Here is a 22,302-nt window from a genome sequence, read left to right on the forward strand (position 1 = left end):
CATGAAAGTGCACAAGTCCATGGGACCTGATGAGATACATCTGCGGATCCTGAGGGAACTGGTGGATGAAGTTGCTAAGCCACTATCCATCATATTTGACAAGTCATGGCAGTCTGGTGAAGTTCCCACTGACTGGAAAATGGGAAATATAACCCCCATTTTTAAAAAAGGAAAAAAGGGAGACCTGGGGAAATACAAGTCAGTCACTCTCACCTCTTTGCCTGCAATTACCTCATTGGACACTGTCCCGCAAGACATCCTTGTCTCTAAATTGGATTTGATGGGAGGACATGGACCTGTTGGAATCAGTCTAGAGGAGGGTCATGAAAAATTATTTCCAGTAAACCTTTGGGAAAACTTGATGGCACTGAGAAGTTAATGCAAATTACCACTGGTAAGGTTAGATTAGAAAGAAAATTTAAAAAATACCTCTTTTAATCAGCTCCTCAGCTGGTGGGATTCAGCTTAGTTCTTTGGGAGTTATTGAGCCTGAAGTGATTTCTATTAACTGAAGATCATGCCCTTTGATCTTTAAATATCTAATAATTTTTTATGGATCTATGGATCTCCTGCAGCCTCCTCTTAATGTATGTACATCTTTCTTAAGTCATGCTGTACAGAACCAGATGCTCTACTTCACCTGCAGTCTCACCTCCTGCTTCCTATGCATCATCTTGCACGATGGCCAGAGGGCTGGAGCACTTCCCATACAGGCTGAGAGAGTTGGGGTTGTTCAGCCTGGAGAAGAGAAGGCTCTGGGGTGGACCTTACAGTATTTAAAGGGGGCTACAGGAGAGATACGTAGGGACTCTTGATCAGGGAGTGTAGTGACAGGACAAGGGTAACATTTTGAAGCTGAGAGAGGGTAGATTTAGACTAGATATTGGGAAGAAATTCTTTACTGTGAGGGTGGTGAGGCACTGGCACAGGTTGCCCAGAGAAGTTGTGGATGCCCCATCCCTGGAGGTGTTCAAGGCCAGGCTGGATGAGGCTTTGACAAAACTGATCTAGTGGAATGTGACCCTGCCCATGGCAGGTGATTGGAACTAGATGATCTTGAAGGTCCCTTCCCACCCAAACCATTCTATGAATCTATGAACTTCAGCTTTGCTCAGCCAGTATCTTGCTGATCACTCTTTCTTGCTGAACATCTTTAAGAAAACTGTTATTTTTACTGAGACACCTGAAGTTTAGTAGTTAGCTATTCATTTAGTTTTATACTACTTTTTTGAGGGCACAAAGTTCATAAATATCTTTAAACACCTTTTCCTACTTTAGCAGTCATTTTACCTCCAAAAGTTGACTGAGGAAAAAAAAATATACAGGAGTTCTCAAAGGCACTTAGCTGTACTATAAAAACACTTCTTCACATAAGGACCCCTAGGAGACACTAATTTTTACCACTGTGCAGTATTTTCCTGGTTTGTTGTTTTGGCCACTACAGGTACAGAGATTTGAAGAAGCATTTGAAAAGGACAAGATTGTGACATCTCTATTTATCAGGATGTATCAGGACAATTCAGGACCTTCTAACTTACCAGAAGAAGAGAGTTTGAAAAAACTGCCCTTCTTTTCCCATCCACTGCAAGACCTAGACCACCACAGGCATTTTTAATAAAGAAAGTAACATTTCAGAGGGAAAAAAAGGAAAAAAGCTGCAATATTACTTAAATGCCCATCTTCTTAATAATAATTTGCATTTCAGCTTGCCAAGAAATGACTTGACATAATCTAGTCTCTTTCATCTAATCAGGGCAATTATCAAAATAACACCGCTTGCTTGTAATACACTTCAGCTACTTCAGTTATATTTAAACAGAAGGCAGATCCTAGAGAGAAGTCAATGCAGGTTATTTTTTCAAGGCAAAAATACAGGAGTACCCTGGAAGAATGATGCAAGAACCAATTGCCTACACCATCTGACAAAATGCAATGCAGCCCACCTTCCCCAGCACTGGAGATGCAGCCCCAGGACTTGCTGAACCTGGGGAGATGCAGCTGCTGCTGGAGTTGCCTCTCTGCAGCTTTTTCCCCACCTGCTGGCCATGCTGGAAAGCAACACAGCGCCAATGCATTCCATACTATGAAAATATCTGACTCAAGTGATTCTGCCCTCACACTGCGGTATTTCCACAGGCCACTAATGAAGTTTCTCTGCATTTTTTTACTGTTAAAAGTGAGATCAGCATCTACGATGAGATATGTTTTTGTAAAAACACAATGAAAGGTCAAAAATACCTCATCATTAAAGCTTTTCAAAAAAAAAAAAAAAAAGAGAACACTTCTCACTTGAAAGCATTCCCTATCTGCTTAGATTTCAAATAAAGAAAAGAATATGACTGCTGGGCTAAACACAACAGAAAGGGTAAATATTTATGCTCACAGCATTATCAGATCATTGCTAACAGGTGATGGGTTCACTATGGGATTTAAAGTCTCTGAAACAATCTTACAAAACAAACATTAAATAAAACAGAAGACAAAATAAAGTCCAAAATTATTATGTCTATACTATTCCATAGTATAATAGAAATAAGGATAGCAATGCCTGTACTGGATGGATTTCCTCATGGTGCAACAAAGGCCACTGAAGATCCCACAACGCTGCAGAGTAAAAGCATTGCCCCTGGGAAGGTTACACATTCAAAGAAAACAAAGTAAGTATGATGCACTGTCAAAAGAAAGGCAAGTTGAAAACTCTCTGCTCTCTCAATATTTTGTACCTGAGAGAAGGGCAAACAATTTTCCTTTCCTCTCTCAGTTCCATGCTTATTCACTGGATTAAAAACTAACACGAAGCCTACAATCCAAAGCAAAATGACTCTCATTTCACAGCTGTTGCATCTCTGTGTATACCCGACTCGTAATTTCCATTAGCAGTGAGGAAAGTTTCCTTATTCCTACTACAGCGAAGCAATTACCAAAGTGTTCAAAATTCAGGGCAGGCTTTCCAGGAGGAGATTGTTTTGATTTTGCACACAGTGTTTGGCTAGCTGTCAAAAAAACTGACTGGCAGCTTTAATGACGGCGTGTTCAAACCATGGCAGATGCAGTCATCTTCAGCAGCCAGTGCCTCCTCCTTGAGCATACCCAGCACCATGCACCTGGGAAGGGCTGGACACACAGCTTTGCACGAAGCACGGGGTGGCTCACCGAGAAACTAATGCAGACGGATCCATTGATGTCTGAACAAAAATTTGACATGATGCTCCTGCCAAAAAAGGAATCTAAAGCTACACTCACCTATTCAGAGCCATAATCTGTTATAATAAAATTGCAGAGGGAAGAGTGGAGCTGGGTTGCAAATGCCAAACAGATGTCACCTGGCAATTATTGTAGTAGTACCCAGTTAGAAGTGGCTTAAAGCAGCACTATAAGATGGTAAATGAGCACTAAAGCAGCTACATATTCCTTCCTGATAAATATGAACATTAAGTTACAATACAAATGAAACACACAAACTCAGCAGGTACAAATAACAGTGTTCACTAAAAATTACTCACAACACGCAAAACCCAGTCATGAAACCATTGCCATGTATATACAGTGCTGCTGCAATGGGCTTCTGCAAGAGGAACACACCAACACCCCAGAGGAAATCTTAAGATGCTACTCACAGGTCCAGCACAGTACAACAGCAGAAAAAAGGTGACTGTGAAAGGTACTCCTTGTAGTAATGTGACAGCACAACTTTGGGTGAATTCCCAATAAACTGCAATTTTTGTATGAAAATGCTCTTTCAATTATATAAACAGAAGTTACCAGCAGTAACAAAACATAATGCCTGACTTCAGCCCATGCCAAATGTTTAGACACTTTAGTGGACACCTGTCCCAACATTTGTTTTAGCTGTCACTTTGTGGGACTGTTACAGATTTTATTTTGCATCTCTGTTGATTCTGAAATATTTGCCATTATGATGCCCTGAGCAAAGCTACTGATTGCTCACTCTTGCCTGCTTTATAGGGACAGATAAAGCTAGATTCCAGCTCATAAAACCATGCTCTTAAGATCACCCAAGATAAAGAGTTATTATTTGAAATTTTGAATCTGAACAAACAAGCCCCAAAATCCATAAGCAGCAGCCTAATTTTATTACAAAGCATACCTAGAGGCTTATATTTGCTGTCATACAAGCTGCAAGACTTCCCCTAGGAACTGCTCAAAATCTGGACTAATAATTTATAACATGAAGTAGTGACAGTAATATTGTAAACAGATAACACAAATGATACATACCCAGTAAATCTTCCTGGTTTAAAATGTGCCAGAAAATAGAATGTTCTGAAGCTATATATGGATAATCCATAAGTAAAATATTGCCCTGTGATTTTTTCAGTTTTAGTGATCTGATGAAAAGCTAAAATTCAGTCCTCCACTGAGTTTTAAGGGAGAACATAAACACAGACAGAATTAATGAAACTAGCTCACCTACAGATGGAAATAAATATCTAGATCCCAGTATTTCTGATTGCAATCTGACATCTAACTTTTCTTTACATTCTCATTCTTGTGAGGTATCTACAACAGCAAATATTTTCCCTCTATAAAACAGGCTTCAAATAAAGCCAAATTAACTAATGGGAAGTGATGCTAATAAACTAAAGAGTAAAAAGACAGTGTCACTTGATCGACTGAGACTTCATGCCTGAATCCTTTGTTGAGCAAGAGCTTTTTTACCGATAGTGAAACTGATTCTTAGTCTGTATAGTACTTCATCCATTGCTAAAGTTGAATATTCCATTAATGTCATTTTCAGACTGTGGATCACAGAGAAAGCAACCAGATACAGAATTCAGGCAAAGCAGAGCTATTTTACACCTTCAACAGTTACCTTCACATTTAAATGCGGAATTATATAAGGCTATCATTTGGATGCAAAAATGTTCTCTTACCACTTCTCCAAACAACAGGGAAGTTTCTGTAATTACAGGAGATTTGCTGGCTGGCTTGTCACCTGCAGGGATGCCAAACAGGAAAGGGAACAGCCATCGTGAAACTGTGGCAGATCTGCATGTTGGCGAGTTCAGAAACAAAGCCCATACAAAGGGGGCAGTGTGCTACAGTAATATAGTATGCTATGCTAGTTATCATAGCATTGCACAAATAATAAAAAAGGTAGTTTTAAAGCTAATTCACTAGTCTTATTATTGGTATATTTGTGACTTCAAAGAGTCAAGCAGGTATGTAATTCCCTATGAAAAAAAAAAAATCACAAAAAACAACCCAAAATATAAATAACCTTCTTCCAGCTTCTTAACCCTGACTTCTTGCAAGCCCATCTATCTGTAGGGCTCCACAGGCAAATTCTTAACTCAGAAAATCACCTGTTTCAAGTCAAACACATCCCACCCCAAGGTGAATCCTTAGGGAAGTCACCAATGACTGGAAAATAATTGAAAGTGTTTTTGCTCTTGTCATCATCTGGGAACAGTCTCCATCTTGAGACAGCATGAACTTAATTTTACGGGGACCTCCTCCTCATCAAACCTGTCAGTATGTTTGCCACAATAAATACACATCTTGGGGAACTCTTTTTACTCTGCACATAGCAAAACAAAGGCTAAGGCAACAACATCACTTGATTACATACAAGTTCATACAATTCCATGCCTTTTCTCAACTCTTGCCCCCTCAGTAAACTAAATATATTTTTTGAGATTCTTACAGCAGTAACTACACCATCAACGACATTCCCTTTCTGTGCTGCCCTGCTTTGTAGGAGCTGCAGCTCCCTTAGTCCAGTACCTGTAACTGAACTACATCCAACTGCCCCCTTACAATGTAATACACTGAGGGTATCTCGTCTTTTTAAATGTGTAACACAGCACTGATTGTGCTAAATTCAGGATGTGGTATTCAACACTGCAGACCAGAGCCCTGGGAAGGCTCAGAGCCCACCACAGCTCCCCTTAGAGGTAGGCCAGGTAGCTTTAACTATGTGGCACATCGGATAACATGGTATGTGGTCTGTAAGGCACTGCTACAATTATCAGGGTTATTGTTACTAGCAAGAGGCACATCTTCCAGGATCAGAAGATGAAGGTAAAAAGAGAGGGGGAAACACACAACACTTCAGTCAGTTCTGTGCTCCTACCCTGTCAGCAGATTTAGACCCTGCTTCTTCTGCGTGCAATGGACTGCAACTTGATGGCTTAAGTCAAGGCGTGAGAAAAGTTGCTTTGGAACTGTTTTGAAATGTGTTTCCACTGTCATCTTTCATCCTTCTTCTGCTATGTCTTCAATTATTTCCTTTGTTTTCCAGATGCCCTGAGCTCCTCCACAGCTCTCACACAGCTTATTCACTCTTACCGCTAGACCTCTTTGTCCTGCAACCAGTTTCTATGACACTGCTCTTCCTTCTATGTCAGTGCTCCACATTTCTTCTTTAGTAACATTTTTTTTTCTAAATCTTGCCCTCTCTTCACTAGGATTTGGAATCAGTCTTGTCTCAGTAGATGAGAGCAGAGTTTCCTCACTATCAGCACACAAGCTAGGCCAGAACCGCTACGATTCCTTGTCTCAGAGCTTGTACAGCAGATACTGAACTTTACAAGCACTTTGCAGTTGACAGATATGAATTGTGACACTAGTTCAATGACTGTCACTGAGTAATAATTAGTATTTCTGCTAAATTAAACCTTCTAAAGAAAATAATAGTCTACCAAAGAAAATCATAACCTGCTCAATGTGCTAAGGCATTTCTTTGTTATCTGATAAGCAGAAACCCTACCCCATTCCCATATTGTTGAATGCATTTCCTACTGTTACTCCTTACTTTAAAAAAGAAGGAAAAGACAATATGATTGAGAGAGCACTAAGAACCTACATACAAAGACTTCCACAATAATTTCCCAGAAAGTTATTCTCCAAACCAACACTTATGCTGAATCAGTACAAAAAGGAAGGAAGGAAAGGAAGACTAGGTCTGACCAAGAAAGGAAGGGTAATAGGTAATTACTCCATAGTAACATGGAGGGGAAGCTGTCAGGTCAGGAAGTAGTGAAATCTCTCCAATTTCTGATTCCCAAGAGCTGCTGTGAGTCATAAGAAACCATAAATCCTCCTGGAAAATTTGGAACAAACCAGCTAATTTTCAGGGTTTGAAAATGCTGTATCACATACATTTGATCTGACTGAGGATCATGAAGAGTGCTCTAGGAGATTAAGTTTTTAAACTTTTCTGCTTATACAAATGCATGTTAGACAAAATCCAAAAGTATACATATACTATACCTTTTCCATGTTGATAAAAAAATTAAAGAACTAAAAATACAAGAGAAATTGTAAACCAGCTAGAAAATAGAATGCATAGGAATGGGGAAAACCCCTCAATAGTGTACAGATCTTCATGCACTAGGCAGTCCCAAAGTCATAGATTCAATTATGTACACAAGCTTAAACATAAATAGCAGCACTTTATTCCTGTATATGTTTTTTCTTTTTAATAATCTGAGACTGCCTTAGCTCCTCAGTCCCATGAGCATATGGGCAAGATTCAGAAGGCAAAGAACAACCATCAGGATGATGAATGAAAAACCAACAGAGACGTGTTTTAAATGCTTCAGCTGAAAGGCGGCGCTTCACTTCAGGCTTAGTTTTCCTTGATGGTTTCTGCTTTCTCCAGTCACGAATATGGACTCTCCCATTTAGAACTAAGATTTAAAAACAAACAAAAATGCAGCTGTTAATAGACAGCCATGGGAATTGTACTGGAAAAAATGTATAGTGACAATCTGTGAATAAAACATATATTCTACAAATGGATCACTCAGGCAAAACCAAATGTGCCATTTGTACAGAAACAAAAAGTGCACAACAAACCAAGATAATATGGACACGGTCTAAAGAAGAATTGATTGATTTCCCTGTGAGATGTTTTACTGTGATGCTGAATAGTTTGAGGCACCTTTGTATCATCTCTGTAGAGGTTTGTTTGTTTAAGTACAGCAGTTGGGATAATTTAGACTAAAATCCTCTGAATTTAGATTGCAAGCCCTGACAAAGAACTTTCAACTTCAAGAACTGTAATTCCTTCTGTGTTCAAAACTTTTATTACTCCACACTTACAATGGAGCAAAAAAAATAATCTAGTAAGAGTCTTCTACTACTTTCACTACACAGAAATGCTCTTGCAAAGACAACGGTTCACTGACCCAAAAATACACCGTACCAGAGAGATGACAAGTCTAATCCTTCATATGAATCAACAGTGAACTACCGTTGGTTAATAAAGGTTCATCACTTTGTTTTTTTTTTTTAAAATTCATTTGCTGTGCTAGGACCATAAACTGCACACACACATTTATGAACCTCTGACAACCCTTTACATGCGTAAATGGAACAGAATAAAAGGAAGTTAGTAAAAGAGAAAGAAAAAATGTAGATTAAAAACATCAGTGAAAATGAGGAGGGAAAAATCAGCCACTTCTAAGCTGCTATGCTATTTTCAAATTGTGCTTCAATCATACCTTCTGTACCACACACTTGTAGCTTGGCATAGTTAACTGACACCATTCTGGATTCCGATAATCACTATTCAAAAGGTAATGAGCCCAGGGAAAGCTTAGTATCATACATTCAGGCCTGGATTAATTCATCCCTCCAGGCTTCCTTGTGATATACAAATAGATCTGAACTCATACAAAGCCAATCCAGAAGTGGATTCAGTAGAGCTGTAAAATTTATTTCTCAAAGATGAAGAAAAATGAGCAGACACAGTGCTATTTATGATCAAGCATATTTTTTCTAGCAAGTCAGTCCTGTATTGGACAAAATGCCTGATCAAAAGAATCTGCCACAGATCAGCTACCCAATGCCCCTTCTTTTTTTTTTTTGTGTGTGTGCATGCATCCATTTGTTTTTCATGTCTTTTAAAGAAAAACACTTGAGTAAAGATGACGAAAGAGCTGTAGTCATGTTCTTCTCTGTCCCCTTTGGCATGAGCAATGTCCTTCCAGACCACCCGCTGGTAAAAGTCCCTTGTTATGGTGACAGGCTACTGAAGGAAACAATCAAATAGTCTTTACTGAAGCTCCAGGGACTTTCCACGTGACGTAAATTACTGAGAAAGCTTTGGCCTTAATTCTAGCCTTTCTTCAGACGTAATGTGCATCCACATCAAATTAAAAAGCTTATGCCATGTAACAGACTGTAAATCTACTCCACCTATCCCTAATGACAGGGAATCAAATTCAGACATATAACGAATGCGATGTGACCGACTCCTTTTCAGTGGATGGTAATTCAAAAGGATTTCAGTACAGCTTCACATTTTGTAGTTGCCAAGTGTACAGAACTCCCTAAAGCTAAACTTGGCTAAAGTAACCACTGACAGCAACTAGGCTGCACGCTCAGGATGATTTGCCATGGATTAGTTGATCATAATTTTACAGCTGATGTAGAATTGTTGGGACACAAGTTAGCACACTTCCAAATTTGAAGCAGCCTTAAATACTGATAAAACCTTGAAGACCTGTATTACTGCAAAGCTAGACCTTATTTTTTCAAAATTCCATACTGAAAAAAAATCTAAAAAACAACCAAACAAAACACACCACCAGCACATTACAACAGGGGAAAGGAAAAAAAAAAAAACCAAACAACAAACCAGCTATCAACAAACCCAGCCAACCACAGAAACGTGCTGCTGAGTCCTTTCTGCCATGCTAGCAGACCATATAAACACACCAAGCCTCACAGTTACGGGTTCTTATTGAGACTAGCTTTATTTTGTGTTGGCATTTTCACTGTGGGGCTTAGTAAGGCCATCCTAGGTCTCAGTTAAATGCTTTAATGAACTTGCTCTGCATTTAACAGGCCCAAAGTCATCAATACTTTATAGGAAAAATAAAAATTCTTTAAGTCAAACAATAGCATTAAATTATCCACTTGAACTAAAGGGGGTTTTATTCAGATACAGTCAGTCTAAAACAACTCGTTGCTGATAGATGTCTTACCAATCTCATTCAAAAGAGTCTTACTAACAGTATCTCGGAGCCACAGGCACATAAAAATATTAAGTTTTACAAAAAGGTACAGAAAGCCATTAGAAAAACCACCACCAGAGTAATTTTTCAGTTGAGTTCAACTGCATATAGAGGAGATAAAACAGATGATTAAAGAAAAACAAAACAAAAAACCAAAATCCCTTTACCTTCAAATACTTGGTGATTGTTCTTGAGTAGTGTCTGCAGGCCCCCACACTCACTCTTTAGCCTTTTTAAAGTCTCTTTATTTAAGTGTTCTGCTACTTCTTTCAAGGAAAGGCTTTCTGCAATAAATAATGGTGTAGCTACTAAAAATGTATAGACATAAAATACTAAGAAAATTTAACTTTTACATAAATTAACAACAATAAGGAGGATCTATAAATTATCTATCAGTACTACAGCAATTTTGTACTCCCAACATCATGCATGATATATATTTTATATGTATATTGTCTGTAAAATAGCAGATTTCATTCTACAGAAGCCAACTCAGAATTTCCACAGTAAGACACATTTATTTTCCCTGCTTTTTTTTACAGTAGCATACAACCCTCATGGCAATAAGCACTGTTCACATGCTTGTAGTTAAGAGAGAATGACTCAAAGGACCTCCTGTAACAGTAACATATGACAAACTACAGTAAGTTAATAAAAATGGATGGAGGAAAATGGAAAGATGGTGGTAGCAAGAACTGAATGCTTATAAAATTAACAACTTCTACCCTTTCCCTTCCCAACACTATATTAAAAATTCCTAATCACGTTGTAACCAAATGGCACTTCTTAACAATAATTAGCTGTAATTCTATGTGACTATCCAAGAAGAAACTTAAAATTCTCTCCAGATACGTGCAGAGTGTTCTATTTTGGTAAATGGGGAGGAGTTCTGGGTTTGTTTTGGTTTGCTTTTTTTTAATAAAAATTGTTTTGGTCCTAGTATTTAAATGTAGAGGGAGCATCCCCCTCCCCCCCTTCCCTCTTTTCAAAATATTCCTATATGCTCTATTTGCATCCTAGCATGACACAAAATACAGTGTTATTGTACTGTTCTTGGTACTTCCTAAAAATCTATTTCACTTACAACATGTAATTCACTGGAAAAGACAGGCTCTACCTGCAAAAGCAAGATAACATAAAGGAAAGACAACCTTACCTCCTTGATTCCAGCTATTCGTATTTCCACCATGAAGATTAGAACATGGTTTTGGGGGGGTTGCATTTAACAGCAAGTTTGCCACATTGAGAACCACATCATCTACAAAATCCCGAGGGAGGGAAGCACAATTTCTGATTTGTTCTACTTTTTCTCTGGGTTGAAATCCAGGCATCCAAACTGTACCAGCAGTCTCAGTCTCATTTTCAGGAAGTTCGGAGCCTGCTTCTTCGCATACACCATCAGAGCGATCCTTCTGATTAAATCCAACTCTTCCGCCACACATGACCACAGGACAGGTCTGACGATTATTAACATACTGTGTTATCTGCTTGTCAATCAGAGCACATTCTGTAGGCGGATAGGTCCTATTTTTTCCAATAAGGCACACCTATTTTGGTAGAAACAGGTAAATCACTTCATAGAGTCCCAGACTTACATGCAGCCCCCCAACCCCAACACACATCTTACACAGGCTTCTAAATCTACCTACAGGAGATATCCATTTAAACTCAATGCTCATTGACATCTGAGGGTTTTTTAATTTCAGTTTTCAAATATTGGTGCCGCAGAAGAAATCCAGTAATCAAACCACAACCAACATGCCACACAAGCACAGAACAAAAAGATTGTTCCTGATCCTCAGATATTTACAAAATAAAAGCTGGCCACATCTTCCTACTCTAAGAACATTTCACTTCAAACTTCCCAGGACATGAAAACCAGCAAAATTAATTACAAATAAGCAACATAGGCAGCCAGGAAAATTAAGGCAAAAAATGAGCTTTTCCATTCTATAGGGTGGCATATGAAATAACCACAAAACCTCCTACTCTTTCTTGTCTTTAGGACTGTACCTGTGACATTAAGAGCAGCATACCCAAGAAAACAATGTGTATTTTTAGGCTGTTTTCAGAGTATATTGTCTGAAGTAATATAACTGACTATAGTCTGATCTTAAAACAATAATGAACAAACAAGAATACTGAACAAACATCCATATGCTTCAGACAGCTTACAAAAAAAAAAAGATAAAAGCCCTACACAGTCCAAAATTACCCTTTTTGTTGATGGAATTCTAAGGCAATCTTCTTCCACATGAAAGCCACATACAGATCCCACTTGGGCAACAAAATCAAGATATTCTCTGTACTGAGTTTTCTTGCTTTGTCTTCGGCTGTATTTTCCATTGAAATCAAAGAAGCAACATGGCAGCACAAAGTAGCAACATGAATAGGAAGACCTACAAGAAGGATAACAAGCTGCTGAATGGAAAGTTATTTCACAGAACACAGAAATTTAACAAATAACCCACCATATACAAACAATAATGGAAATTTGTATGAAGTGACAGAGCTTCATGAAATAATATGTATATGTTCTTCTTTCAGTAGCTCTATTAGCATTATCAAAAATACTGTTTCACAAAGTATTTGCTATAGCAAATTGCTGTGCCAGCTTGGTTTGCCGAACTACTTCTCTACATATTAAACTATTGCAGCTGCTTGTGAAGAGCACAAACAGTTCAAGGAAAGGCAAAACCAACAGCAATTTTATGAAAAAATGCATTAAAAAAACCCAAACAACAGGTTCACGTCTAAAGAATAAAAATCAGTTCTGGTTTTTGAACTTCAAAATCAACATGCTGTACTGAATTCTATGAGAAAGTAAATACCACATCTGTGCTCCTCCCCAGGAAGAGAGACATTTTGTAAAATAATCAATTGGCTTGTTTTCACCAAGCACACATAGGTAATTATGTTTTGTTTTTTAATTCCCTCCCACTCCCCTCCCTCTGCAAATACCTTGCTGCAATTACAGGTATCCACGGTGTTAATTCATCTGAATGGTTTCCTATGAGCCAGTCAGTATCTGGGAAGAGATAACTGTCACCTGGCACAATTGTAGATTCCTAAAAAAACAAGCAATATATTAAGTGAATTTTATTACCCGTGTCTTTAAATACATTTTATTTGTTAACAAAGCACTAAGTAACAGTATATAAAATCATACAAGCTTACAAATAGAAAGTGAATGAGAACCACAGACATGAACACTGTTTTCCTCAATCTGTACTTTTGCCTCGTAGTAATTTTTTATAGCTACAAAGAAGTAATTTAGGAACAGCTACTCACAAAATATTGGATGGACACAGAGTGGAATAACAATTCTGATTAAGATATCTGGCACCCTAAATATTTGTAAACAAATATCATACACCGGATTACGATTTCTTGCCATTGTCCTGTCACATGTACGTCTGGACTCAGTTTTTCAGAAAGCCAGTTAATGTGCTATATCTCACAGACCTAGGACTCACACAGCACTTAATCAAAACACAGCTTCACCACTATTTTCTCTTCTATCACACTCTTCCCAAATCATATCCTAGTATACAGAACACCACTCTTCACACCCTGTCCTTCATGTATAATAAACCTAATCCAGCCTAACACTTTCCCTCTTGTCCATGTTGCCATTCCATCCCCTTCCAAGTTGTGTCAAGATTACCTTATGACACATGCAAAAATCAAGACCAAAACAGGAAACAATAGGAAAAGCAGCTTGTGTAGTGGCCCTTAGAACAGCATTTTGCCTCGTGGAAATTCAATATATATGGATTGAGGAGACATCAGCACAGAAGTCTTCCCACCATAATACTGACTCACAGAATAGTTAGTCTCAAGAATACCTTGTCCTGATATTCTTAAAAAAACAAACCCAAAGAACAAAAAAAGAAAAACAAAACCAACAACAAAACCCCAAAAAACCCACAAAAAACCCACCACACCACACCAAAAAAACCCAAAAAAACCCAACAAAACCAAAACCAACCACCAAACACGATGAATTCTTCATACAGATTAAATTTTAGAAGTTCCAGAGTGCCTTTAATGTTTGTCTCTCTTACACACACATTTTTTTACCTAGAACTAAGTTCAGCAAAGAAGATGTTGATACTATGGAAGTATACACTCTTCTCTAAAAACTTTATGAATCTCAAATTTACTGGGCAGATTTGAAAAAGGTTTTACATTTCAATCTCCACAGGCCACATACTCACATTTTATATACAAAATGAACATTTTATGAGGTCAAAATTCACATGCATATGCAAAATAGTATCTGTACAGGAAACAGAAAATCCCAACCACTTAACAGGGAATTTCAGAGATCTCAGACAAGCTCTATTACATCCCAATTCCCCTCTTCAGAAACCACTGACAGGTGTTTTAAGTATCAGTATAGTGCATTATTGTTCACTTTAAATACTACATCTCTGATCATTTTTAGATATGTACATACATTCGTAGATAATATATGTAACAAATTTATTTTTGTCAGGTTAGCAGATGTTAAACCAAGTGTTTGATACGTGTTTTCTTACAGTTGATTAAACAAATTACTCCTACATTAAATTTCAGTTTTGATCATTCAATTTAGGCATAGCATGAATTATCACTGCCATACTCCACATTTTGAGAGTCACCCACAATCAAATTTGCATTCAGCATGTCCAACAGCAGTTTGGCGATGCAGAGTGCCACCTGTTACATTCATTTATATTGTTAGTATTGGCACTGAATGTCACAGACGGCAATATTCACCCTGCAATTCATGCTTTAAGTAAAGATCATTACAAAATTACCTTTGAGGGTAACAAAAGGCTGTGAGCAGGTGCTTTCTCCTTCTGTGGCTCCTGTGGCTCCAGGAGCCTTGCAAAATAATTTCACCCTTCCTATTCATTGTATAACTCCTTCCCACACAAATTAGTACTTTCTTTATACGCATATTTTGGATATTTTTATTGTTTCCCTCTGGCTTTTTCAAGTGTTCTCAGTGAATTGGTTTTTTAAATTTTATTTTTAAAAGATTAATAAACCCATCCTTTTCTATTTTGTTCCCTGATGCTGCAGAGAGGGTCAGCTTATGCTCAGAAGTTTCCATGTGAGTCAAGAAATCTGAGAAACTGTAAGCAGCTAGACCTTAAGATGAAATGAATGTACAAAATTAAAATACTTCCACAATTAACAGTAGCAGAAAAAGGAATAGATAACACAAAGGAAAAGAGATTATGTTATCTGGTATGATCAGGAGTAACAATGTGTTACAACAGGAACAAAGGAGCACTACAGCTTGACGTTTTGCATTGTTTCTTGAAGCTTTTCAGTAAGATCTGGTTGCAGATTGCAGCAAAGGAATCTGTCAGTTAAGGCAATGTGTATCCAAAATGGCAAAGAGAAGGCTGCACAAGACTGTGAAAGCTCCATCTTCCATCTGTGAAAAGTCATGGTCTTTTGTTGATTTAATGTTAAGTTGTTAGCATTCAAAGACATCTTGAATCAACTTTTAAACAAAACTACTAAAAAATAACTATAGGCAGAAAATTCTCCTAATATATCAGAAGCTGACAATTTTTGAGAGAACAGAGTGATAAATTTCAGGAGCCTAGAGAACAAGAAACCAGGAATACCTCACTTCCAAAGGGCAACTGTTCACCAGTACCGCACCTTAACAAGTATCGGACTGAGAACAGCTAAAGTGAATGTTCCTGTGCTTCAATTGTGCCTGTTCTCATAAAACTGATAATGTGGAACTTGAAATACAATTCCTCTTTCAGACTCATTTTGCTGTTCATTTTTTTGAAGGCTATTATTGCCATTACTTACCACTAGGTCAGTACAGCAGAGGATTGGCTCCTTTGATGCTCAGGAACAATTTTGTCCCCAAACCAGCACATAGCACTAGGTCAGAATCACTTTCCATAATAAACTACTCACAACTTTGGATACTGATATCTTTCATGAAGTACAGCGCTGCAGACAAAGCTGCTTCATATTGATCTTCTGGTAAAACCAAAGATTGTTTCACAGCGTGCATGTCTATACACGCAGAAGGAAATCATGCTTGTCTTCGCAGCTGAAAAGTAAATTGCAAATACGCAAAGGTATGATACAGCACTGCTCTCATAATCCCCTTTACAACTTATAGTCCAAGAGATATGGGTGGCATCATACTAAACCAACAAATTACTTCAGACAACTGTCTGTAACCCAGTATGTTTGATTACATTTGCATCAACACAACGTGAAGCAATGAACAAATGAATAAAGTTACAAATCAATAAGATTGACATACATTTGCATAATACCTCTAAATGAGTTTCTGGTCCATACATGTCCCATATTTTTCTTCTCCTCACATCAATTCCTCTACCTGAATGCTGAAATATTTGGACAACAAAAAGTATCATTTTTAAGTACTACTTTTATCAGAAATTGTCAAACAGGCCCACTGAATGTACGTACTAGCACTGATTATTTCATTCATAAAATCTAGAAACATAATGAAACAGCTTCACCATTTCAGGCAGAAGCTGAATACTTTTAATCCCTTCTTTCCCTTCTAAATATGAAGGGAAAGAATAGGAAACATTAAGAACATATCTAGTTTTAAATTTTACCTGGGCACACTTATTGAGATTGCTCTTGAAAATCTGGATCTCTACAAAAGTAAAAGCAGAAGTATTGCTTTTTGTTTCTTTGCTTTTAAAATATTAAAACCTTTCATAAGGGGACTGTTACTGTACAACACATAGGTCTCAAAGAAGAGTGCTATTCTAAGCAGTCCTTTCTGGGAGAACCACCTTTCAACTCCTGAAGTCAATTAGACTGCTGGAGTCCAAATGCACTTTTCCCTGTGTGAACTGATGGGAAGAGGAAATAGGACTAGTATTTGAACTTCAAGAACCCTGTGCAGAACTAAACAAAATCGATTACTAAAAAAGTCTCATAAAACTCTCACACACATGATTTTTTTGTCAGTCAACAATGTTTGTCAGTGCTACAGCAGTGATGATCTAATGATGTACAAAAAGAAAAGTCTACAGGGAAAATAGCATCTTGCATTAGATCAAATTTTTCTGGCCACACAAGGCTAGAGAGCTCCTGTTAGCAGAACTTGGACTTTTTTCCCCCCTCAATGACACTTAGTGATCTAATAGAATATACTCATTTACTGTACAAATGTCACCATGTTCTCCCAAAAGTGGAAAATACAATTTTCTGAAAAAGACAAACCCAACTTCACTGGGTTCTGTTCAATCTCACCAACCTTTTTTTGTTGTTGCTTCAGAAACTATGCCTCAAGAAACCGAATTTTGCCACTGCCACATTTTCACTCAAAAAAGCACAGTATGTTGTTAGGCATTTCACAATTAACAAATCCCAGGTTTGTTTTTAAAGATATAGGAAAACATTTCAGGAAAGGAAAAGTAGAATTCAACTTTGTTAAAATTAAATTCATGGAAAACATCTGAGAGAGAATCTCTGTGTTAAGATTGCCCATTCCTTTTTCCTTTCTCTGCCACAAAACTAAACTACACCATTAATTTTTCTTTTCCCTCTTAGTTTCTTACCTCAGAATAACAGCCTTGAATTGAAATGAATTGCACAAATAAAAATAAGTGAAAGGTTTCTAAAGCTCTGCTAGGATTTTCTTCTAGTAACTAGTCTCCTATTTTAGAGACATGAATTAACTGGATTTTGACTATTTATTTGCTTGCCAGATAAACAGAAAGCATAACAAGAACATTGACTATCTCTATTTTTAATTATTATTTTTAAAAAGCATTCTATTTACCCCTTCATTATTTAGAATATGGACCAGCAGACCATTTCCACATCCAAGATCTACAAATGACTGTTTCTTGGTCAGCCTTTTTTCCTTTCTCTCTTCTTCCCAAAGAATCTAAGATAAGAAAATAAAACATTTTAGATTTCTGTTCTTAAGTCTCCCTGTAAAAAAGCAGCAAAGGTTACTGGAAATGAAAGGAGAAAGCTGGGAGAGAATGCAGATGTGACAGAGAAAAAAAACCACAAAACCACTGTTTATGAAGAGGAGCAGGAATTATGTTGCAAAGTATCAATCATTTTCTAAGTGCTAAGCACATCCTCCACTTACTTCTGAGTCACTGGAAGCTGAAATTAATCAAGGCTATACAACCCTGGGCTAGACTGAGCATAAATGTAAAATAAGCTGTTAAAACAAAGGGTGAAAGAGATGAACAAAGGAAGCAAGGGAAGCAGCAAGTAAACTTTAACAGTGTCTCTGCAGGTAACACCACAGAAGCATTTATATCCACTGTATTAAAGAGAACCTACCTAAATGAGAACAAAAGCAAGAAGAATTCAACAACTATAAAATGAAAATACTGATCTTCTTTAGAGAGGTTCTATTATTTGGAAATAGAACCTTACAGAATACCATTAGGCAAAGCAGTTCCCTACCAGCAAGTAAGTGGCAATGGCAACATCTTCATAAACAAATTTCTCAGGATCTGTCACTTCAGGCCACACCTTCAGAAAAAAAGAATTGAAAAAAAAATATTTTCTGCACCATCTCGAATTACTTCAAAACGTGCTCAGTCAGAGTGATTTGGATACTCATTGACTTCAACAGGGTTCTGCACTTCACAAATTTTACATTTTAACCTCATTAAAAATACATACAAAGAATGTAAACAAAGACTGTTTGATTTTGTGAGCCACACAAAAGAATAATGGTATAAAGAATGCCTGCTGTCATCCAATCAATAGTTTCCAAAAACATGATGGCTCCATGTGTGCAGCTCACAAGTAAACTGCTACACCTGTTCTGTAACAGAGCATGCATCCTTTTGCTTAACTCTCTCAAAGGAAAAATACTTATATTATTACTGTTATGTGCAACATCAACAACATGAGCACTTGCAAACTTATTTTCACAACACACAGGCATAGAATTATCCTGTCACAACAGACAATGAAAAATCAAAATCTGAAGTAGGAAGAAAAAGTGGAAGTATTATCTCTATTGTATAACCTCATTATTCCAATGAGGAACTGAACAAAGATTAAAATGCTCCACACTACACTAAGTCTACTGCAGAGCTAAAGTCTGAACCATTACCTTACCCACAAGTCCAATGTTCCTCTCATACACATCCTTCTACTAGTACAGAAATATTTCAACATTTTCACAATATGTTTTGCAAAAGCATTTACCACTTTTTTTTCCTTGTACCTAGAGTCTGGTGTATAAGGATATAGGTACTACTTCATACAGCACTTAAGATGATCACTGTCACTTTTCAGGATCCCCAGGATAAAAATAATATTACAACATTGCTCCTCTGACTCAGAAAGACATATTAATATAGCACCTAAATTTAAAAAGAGTAATAGGAAATTTAACCTGCTTACTAAACAGTGATGCTTACAGACTCTTTCAGGCTTTGGAGAAGGTGGTACTTTATTTACGTCTTCTAGTGTGGATGACTTAGTATTTGCATCTACTGACCTACTGCTTATTTATTTGAAGGGAAATATTCTGGAAAGTATTTAACTCCTCCAGATATTTAGTGTGAATGCGGCTCCACATCTTGCTCTTCCAGTTTATTTCTTCCAAACACTAAATTGTTTTTTTCCCCAAACACACAGAAAAAAAACCCCAAAACACGAAACCATAAAACATACATTTAAATTAAATTGCTTTTTATTAAAAAAATAATTTAGTGAAAGAAGCAGTTTCACTAAACAAATAACTACAAATACAGGAAAGCATACTATTACTGCATTTATTGCTAAACTTACCTTCACGATCTCTTTGTACTTTTCTTTAAGGTCCTGATAAACCCTGCTGTATTGTGCTACAGAAATGAGTGACAGCGTACTTTTAAACTCACTGGGCTTTTGCTTCACAGACCATTTAGCCAGTTTCGACAAAAGTTCATTTCCAAGCCATGCTAGTTTTGGGTACACAATTCCATCTGAAAACCAGTCTTCTGGAAATGGAGCTACAATAGACACAGACCTTTAAAAATAAAATAAAACCTTTGTATAAATACAGTTTATTTCATTATTTCAGCTAACTCAAAAAGAGAGAAAACAATGATTAAGTGGAGAAAATCAGGAGCTCCAACACAGGTATAAAAGTACACTGGAGAATAAGGAAATATGTAATACACAAAACCAAAAGGAAAATAAACAGTGAAGTTACTGAATAATGCAACAGTCTCCCCTGAATTTTATTAGATAGCTCATTGTTTGACAATTCAAACACTGTACGTGAGAGTCCATGCTGCATTCAACACAAGGACTGAGGACTCACATATGATGAACAAGCCGATTTGGCAAAATATGCAAACACTAGCTAGTAAAAGTGAAATAGTTAAATTCATGAAAACAACGGGAAAATTTAGGAGGAAAATGTATCGGCTGGCACATTTCATTATTTCATCATCTCTAACTTTATTCAGATTTCATTAGAGCTATGCCCTCAGACGCTCAGAACCAAGCTGCAATGGTCTACATTCCAATGACTGAAACTCAGTAGCTTCCAAACAGCAATTCCGATTTGATCCTCAACCTTACTACCACCCACAGAACGTGACCTCTCTCACAGGCATAGCTAGTTCCTCGACAGCAGCAAACACATACTTTTTTCTAGACCACACAGGTGTACAGTCCATGTATACAATCAAAGTTGAAACAGATTTGTGCTGAGTACTGTGGATGTTTAATTTTTAACTAAACACTATGGACTAAGATGGCACCGCTGCTGTCATTTACTAACCAAGCACAAAATTACACAAACAAAATTGCCTAGATACCAACACAAAACATGGTGTGATCCTTGCAATGGCTTGGGGTTTGCTTCCCCTCTCACTCCCAGCACTTACCATTCCTCGTCTTTTATATGTGTAAGTTGAATTTGATAAATATTGCACTTTTTAATCTGGTATTTTCCTTCACTGTTTTCCTCCAAAGGCAGAAAGGTGACAGTCCCATTGTCAGCATCTGAAGAGATACGTAAATAGTGATATATTACTCCATGGTACAGACCACCATGGTTAGCACCAAAATAAAGTTTTGTCTCCTTACTACAAAGTGGAAACTAGTGAGGCAAGATGTGGGACAACACAGGAAAAACCACAATGCTAAGAAGAGATCAGTTTCTCGGTGTGCCTGACATCTTAAACTACCAAACTGTCTGAATTCTCAAAATTTAGCATACTGCTGCATGATGCTTCCAAAATATCTAAGGCTGACTGGTAAGACTATTCATTTTCTTTAAACCTATTTTAATAAAGTAAAAGCTATACAATGAGATTTTTCTAGCACAAAACTGCTGCTTTTCCCTACCTCACAGTAAACCTGGAGTCCTGGGAAGCGCATTCCAAATTAACGTATCACCCCAGTATTAGACAAACAATCAGTGCAATATTAAAAAGTAATCAATAAAATTATTACTATCTGTTAATTTTGCTGTGTTCAAACACAGGATCTATCGTGAGATTACAACCAAGTACAGCTATGCTTCTGGTTTAGTATCGTGTTACTTTCCCAATCAGAGTTCCTGGACTAAGCATGGTGAAAAAACCGAATCATCTATCCCTAAATTAGGATCTCCTAACTCTGACGGGAGCCTATCTCAGAAGACCTGGTTTTAGGTGGAGGTACATGTATTATGTTAATATATTAAGTTATGTTCAGCAACCACGCTACTAATCTTAATGCTATCTATCACCTGTGGAATAAAATGTTTACGTCCAGTGACAGATTCCAAACATTAGATATTTTGGAAAAGTCGACATGGGCTGAGAAACAGCTAGCAACGCACTTGAGTGATTCTACCCTATTTCAATAAGATATTTTGTCAGATTTTATTCTCTAATATCAATGACCCATCTACCATCATAAACTTCTACACAAGTAAAAATAAAGAGAGGGGGAGTGTGTGCTTTTAAAATAAGTTACAAATAAAAAGAGACTGCAGTGAAATACGAATGGCATGGCACAGCCTAGTACTCACTGTTTTAAGATTAATTTATTCCCTGTATCTATCCTACACAGTGACTCTAAAAGCATTTACTACACTCCTTATGGCAGATGATGTGTACGCATTATTACTTTAAAAGTCAGTTGCAAAAAATAACTTTGGCTATTGCTTATCAAGGTCAATTTCTTCAAAATAACATATTCTTATTTTTGAAAAAGTTTCTTCAATGACCATGAAAACAAACGTTCTGGCAGATGCAAATCTTTAAACTCAGAATGCTATACTGGCTAAGTAATCACATTCCGAAGGACGACAAAATTTTCCACCCCGGGGCCT

General features: G+C 37.3%; 1 protein-coding gene across 1 annotated transcript; it reads right to left on the minus strand.

Moving 5' to 3' along the window:
• Positions 1–7,212: 7,212 nt before the first annotated feature.
• TRMT44 (tRNA methyltransferase 44 homolog (S. cerevisiae)) lies at positions 7,213–20,984 on the minus strand (the record flags this gene model as incomplete). Its single annotated transcript, XM_010075895.1, has 10 exons — positions 7,213–7,655; positions 10,157–10,273; positions 11,146–11,536; positions 12,205–12,388; positions 12,951–13,057; positions 16,298–16,369; positions 17,788–17,895; positions 18,435–18,503; positions 19,779–19,998; positions 20,867–20,984. Coding segments are annotated over 10 exons (1,622 nt in total), but the record flags the coding sequence as incomplete, so codon positions are not given.
• Positions 20,985–22,302: the final 1,318 nt, after the last annotated feature.

The sequence above is a fragment of the Pterocles gutturalis genome, unplaced genomic scaffold (genome assembly GCF_000699245.1).
Source record: "Pterocles gutturalis isolate BGI_N339 unplaced genomic scaffold, ASM69924v1 scaffold2778, whole genome shotgun sequence".
NCBI classification, from domain to species: domain Eukaryota; kingdom Metazoa; phylum Chordata; class Aves; order Pterocliformes; family Pteroclidae; genus Pterocles; species Pterocles gutturalis.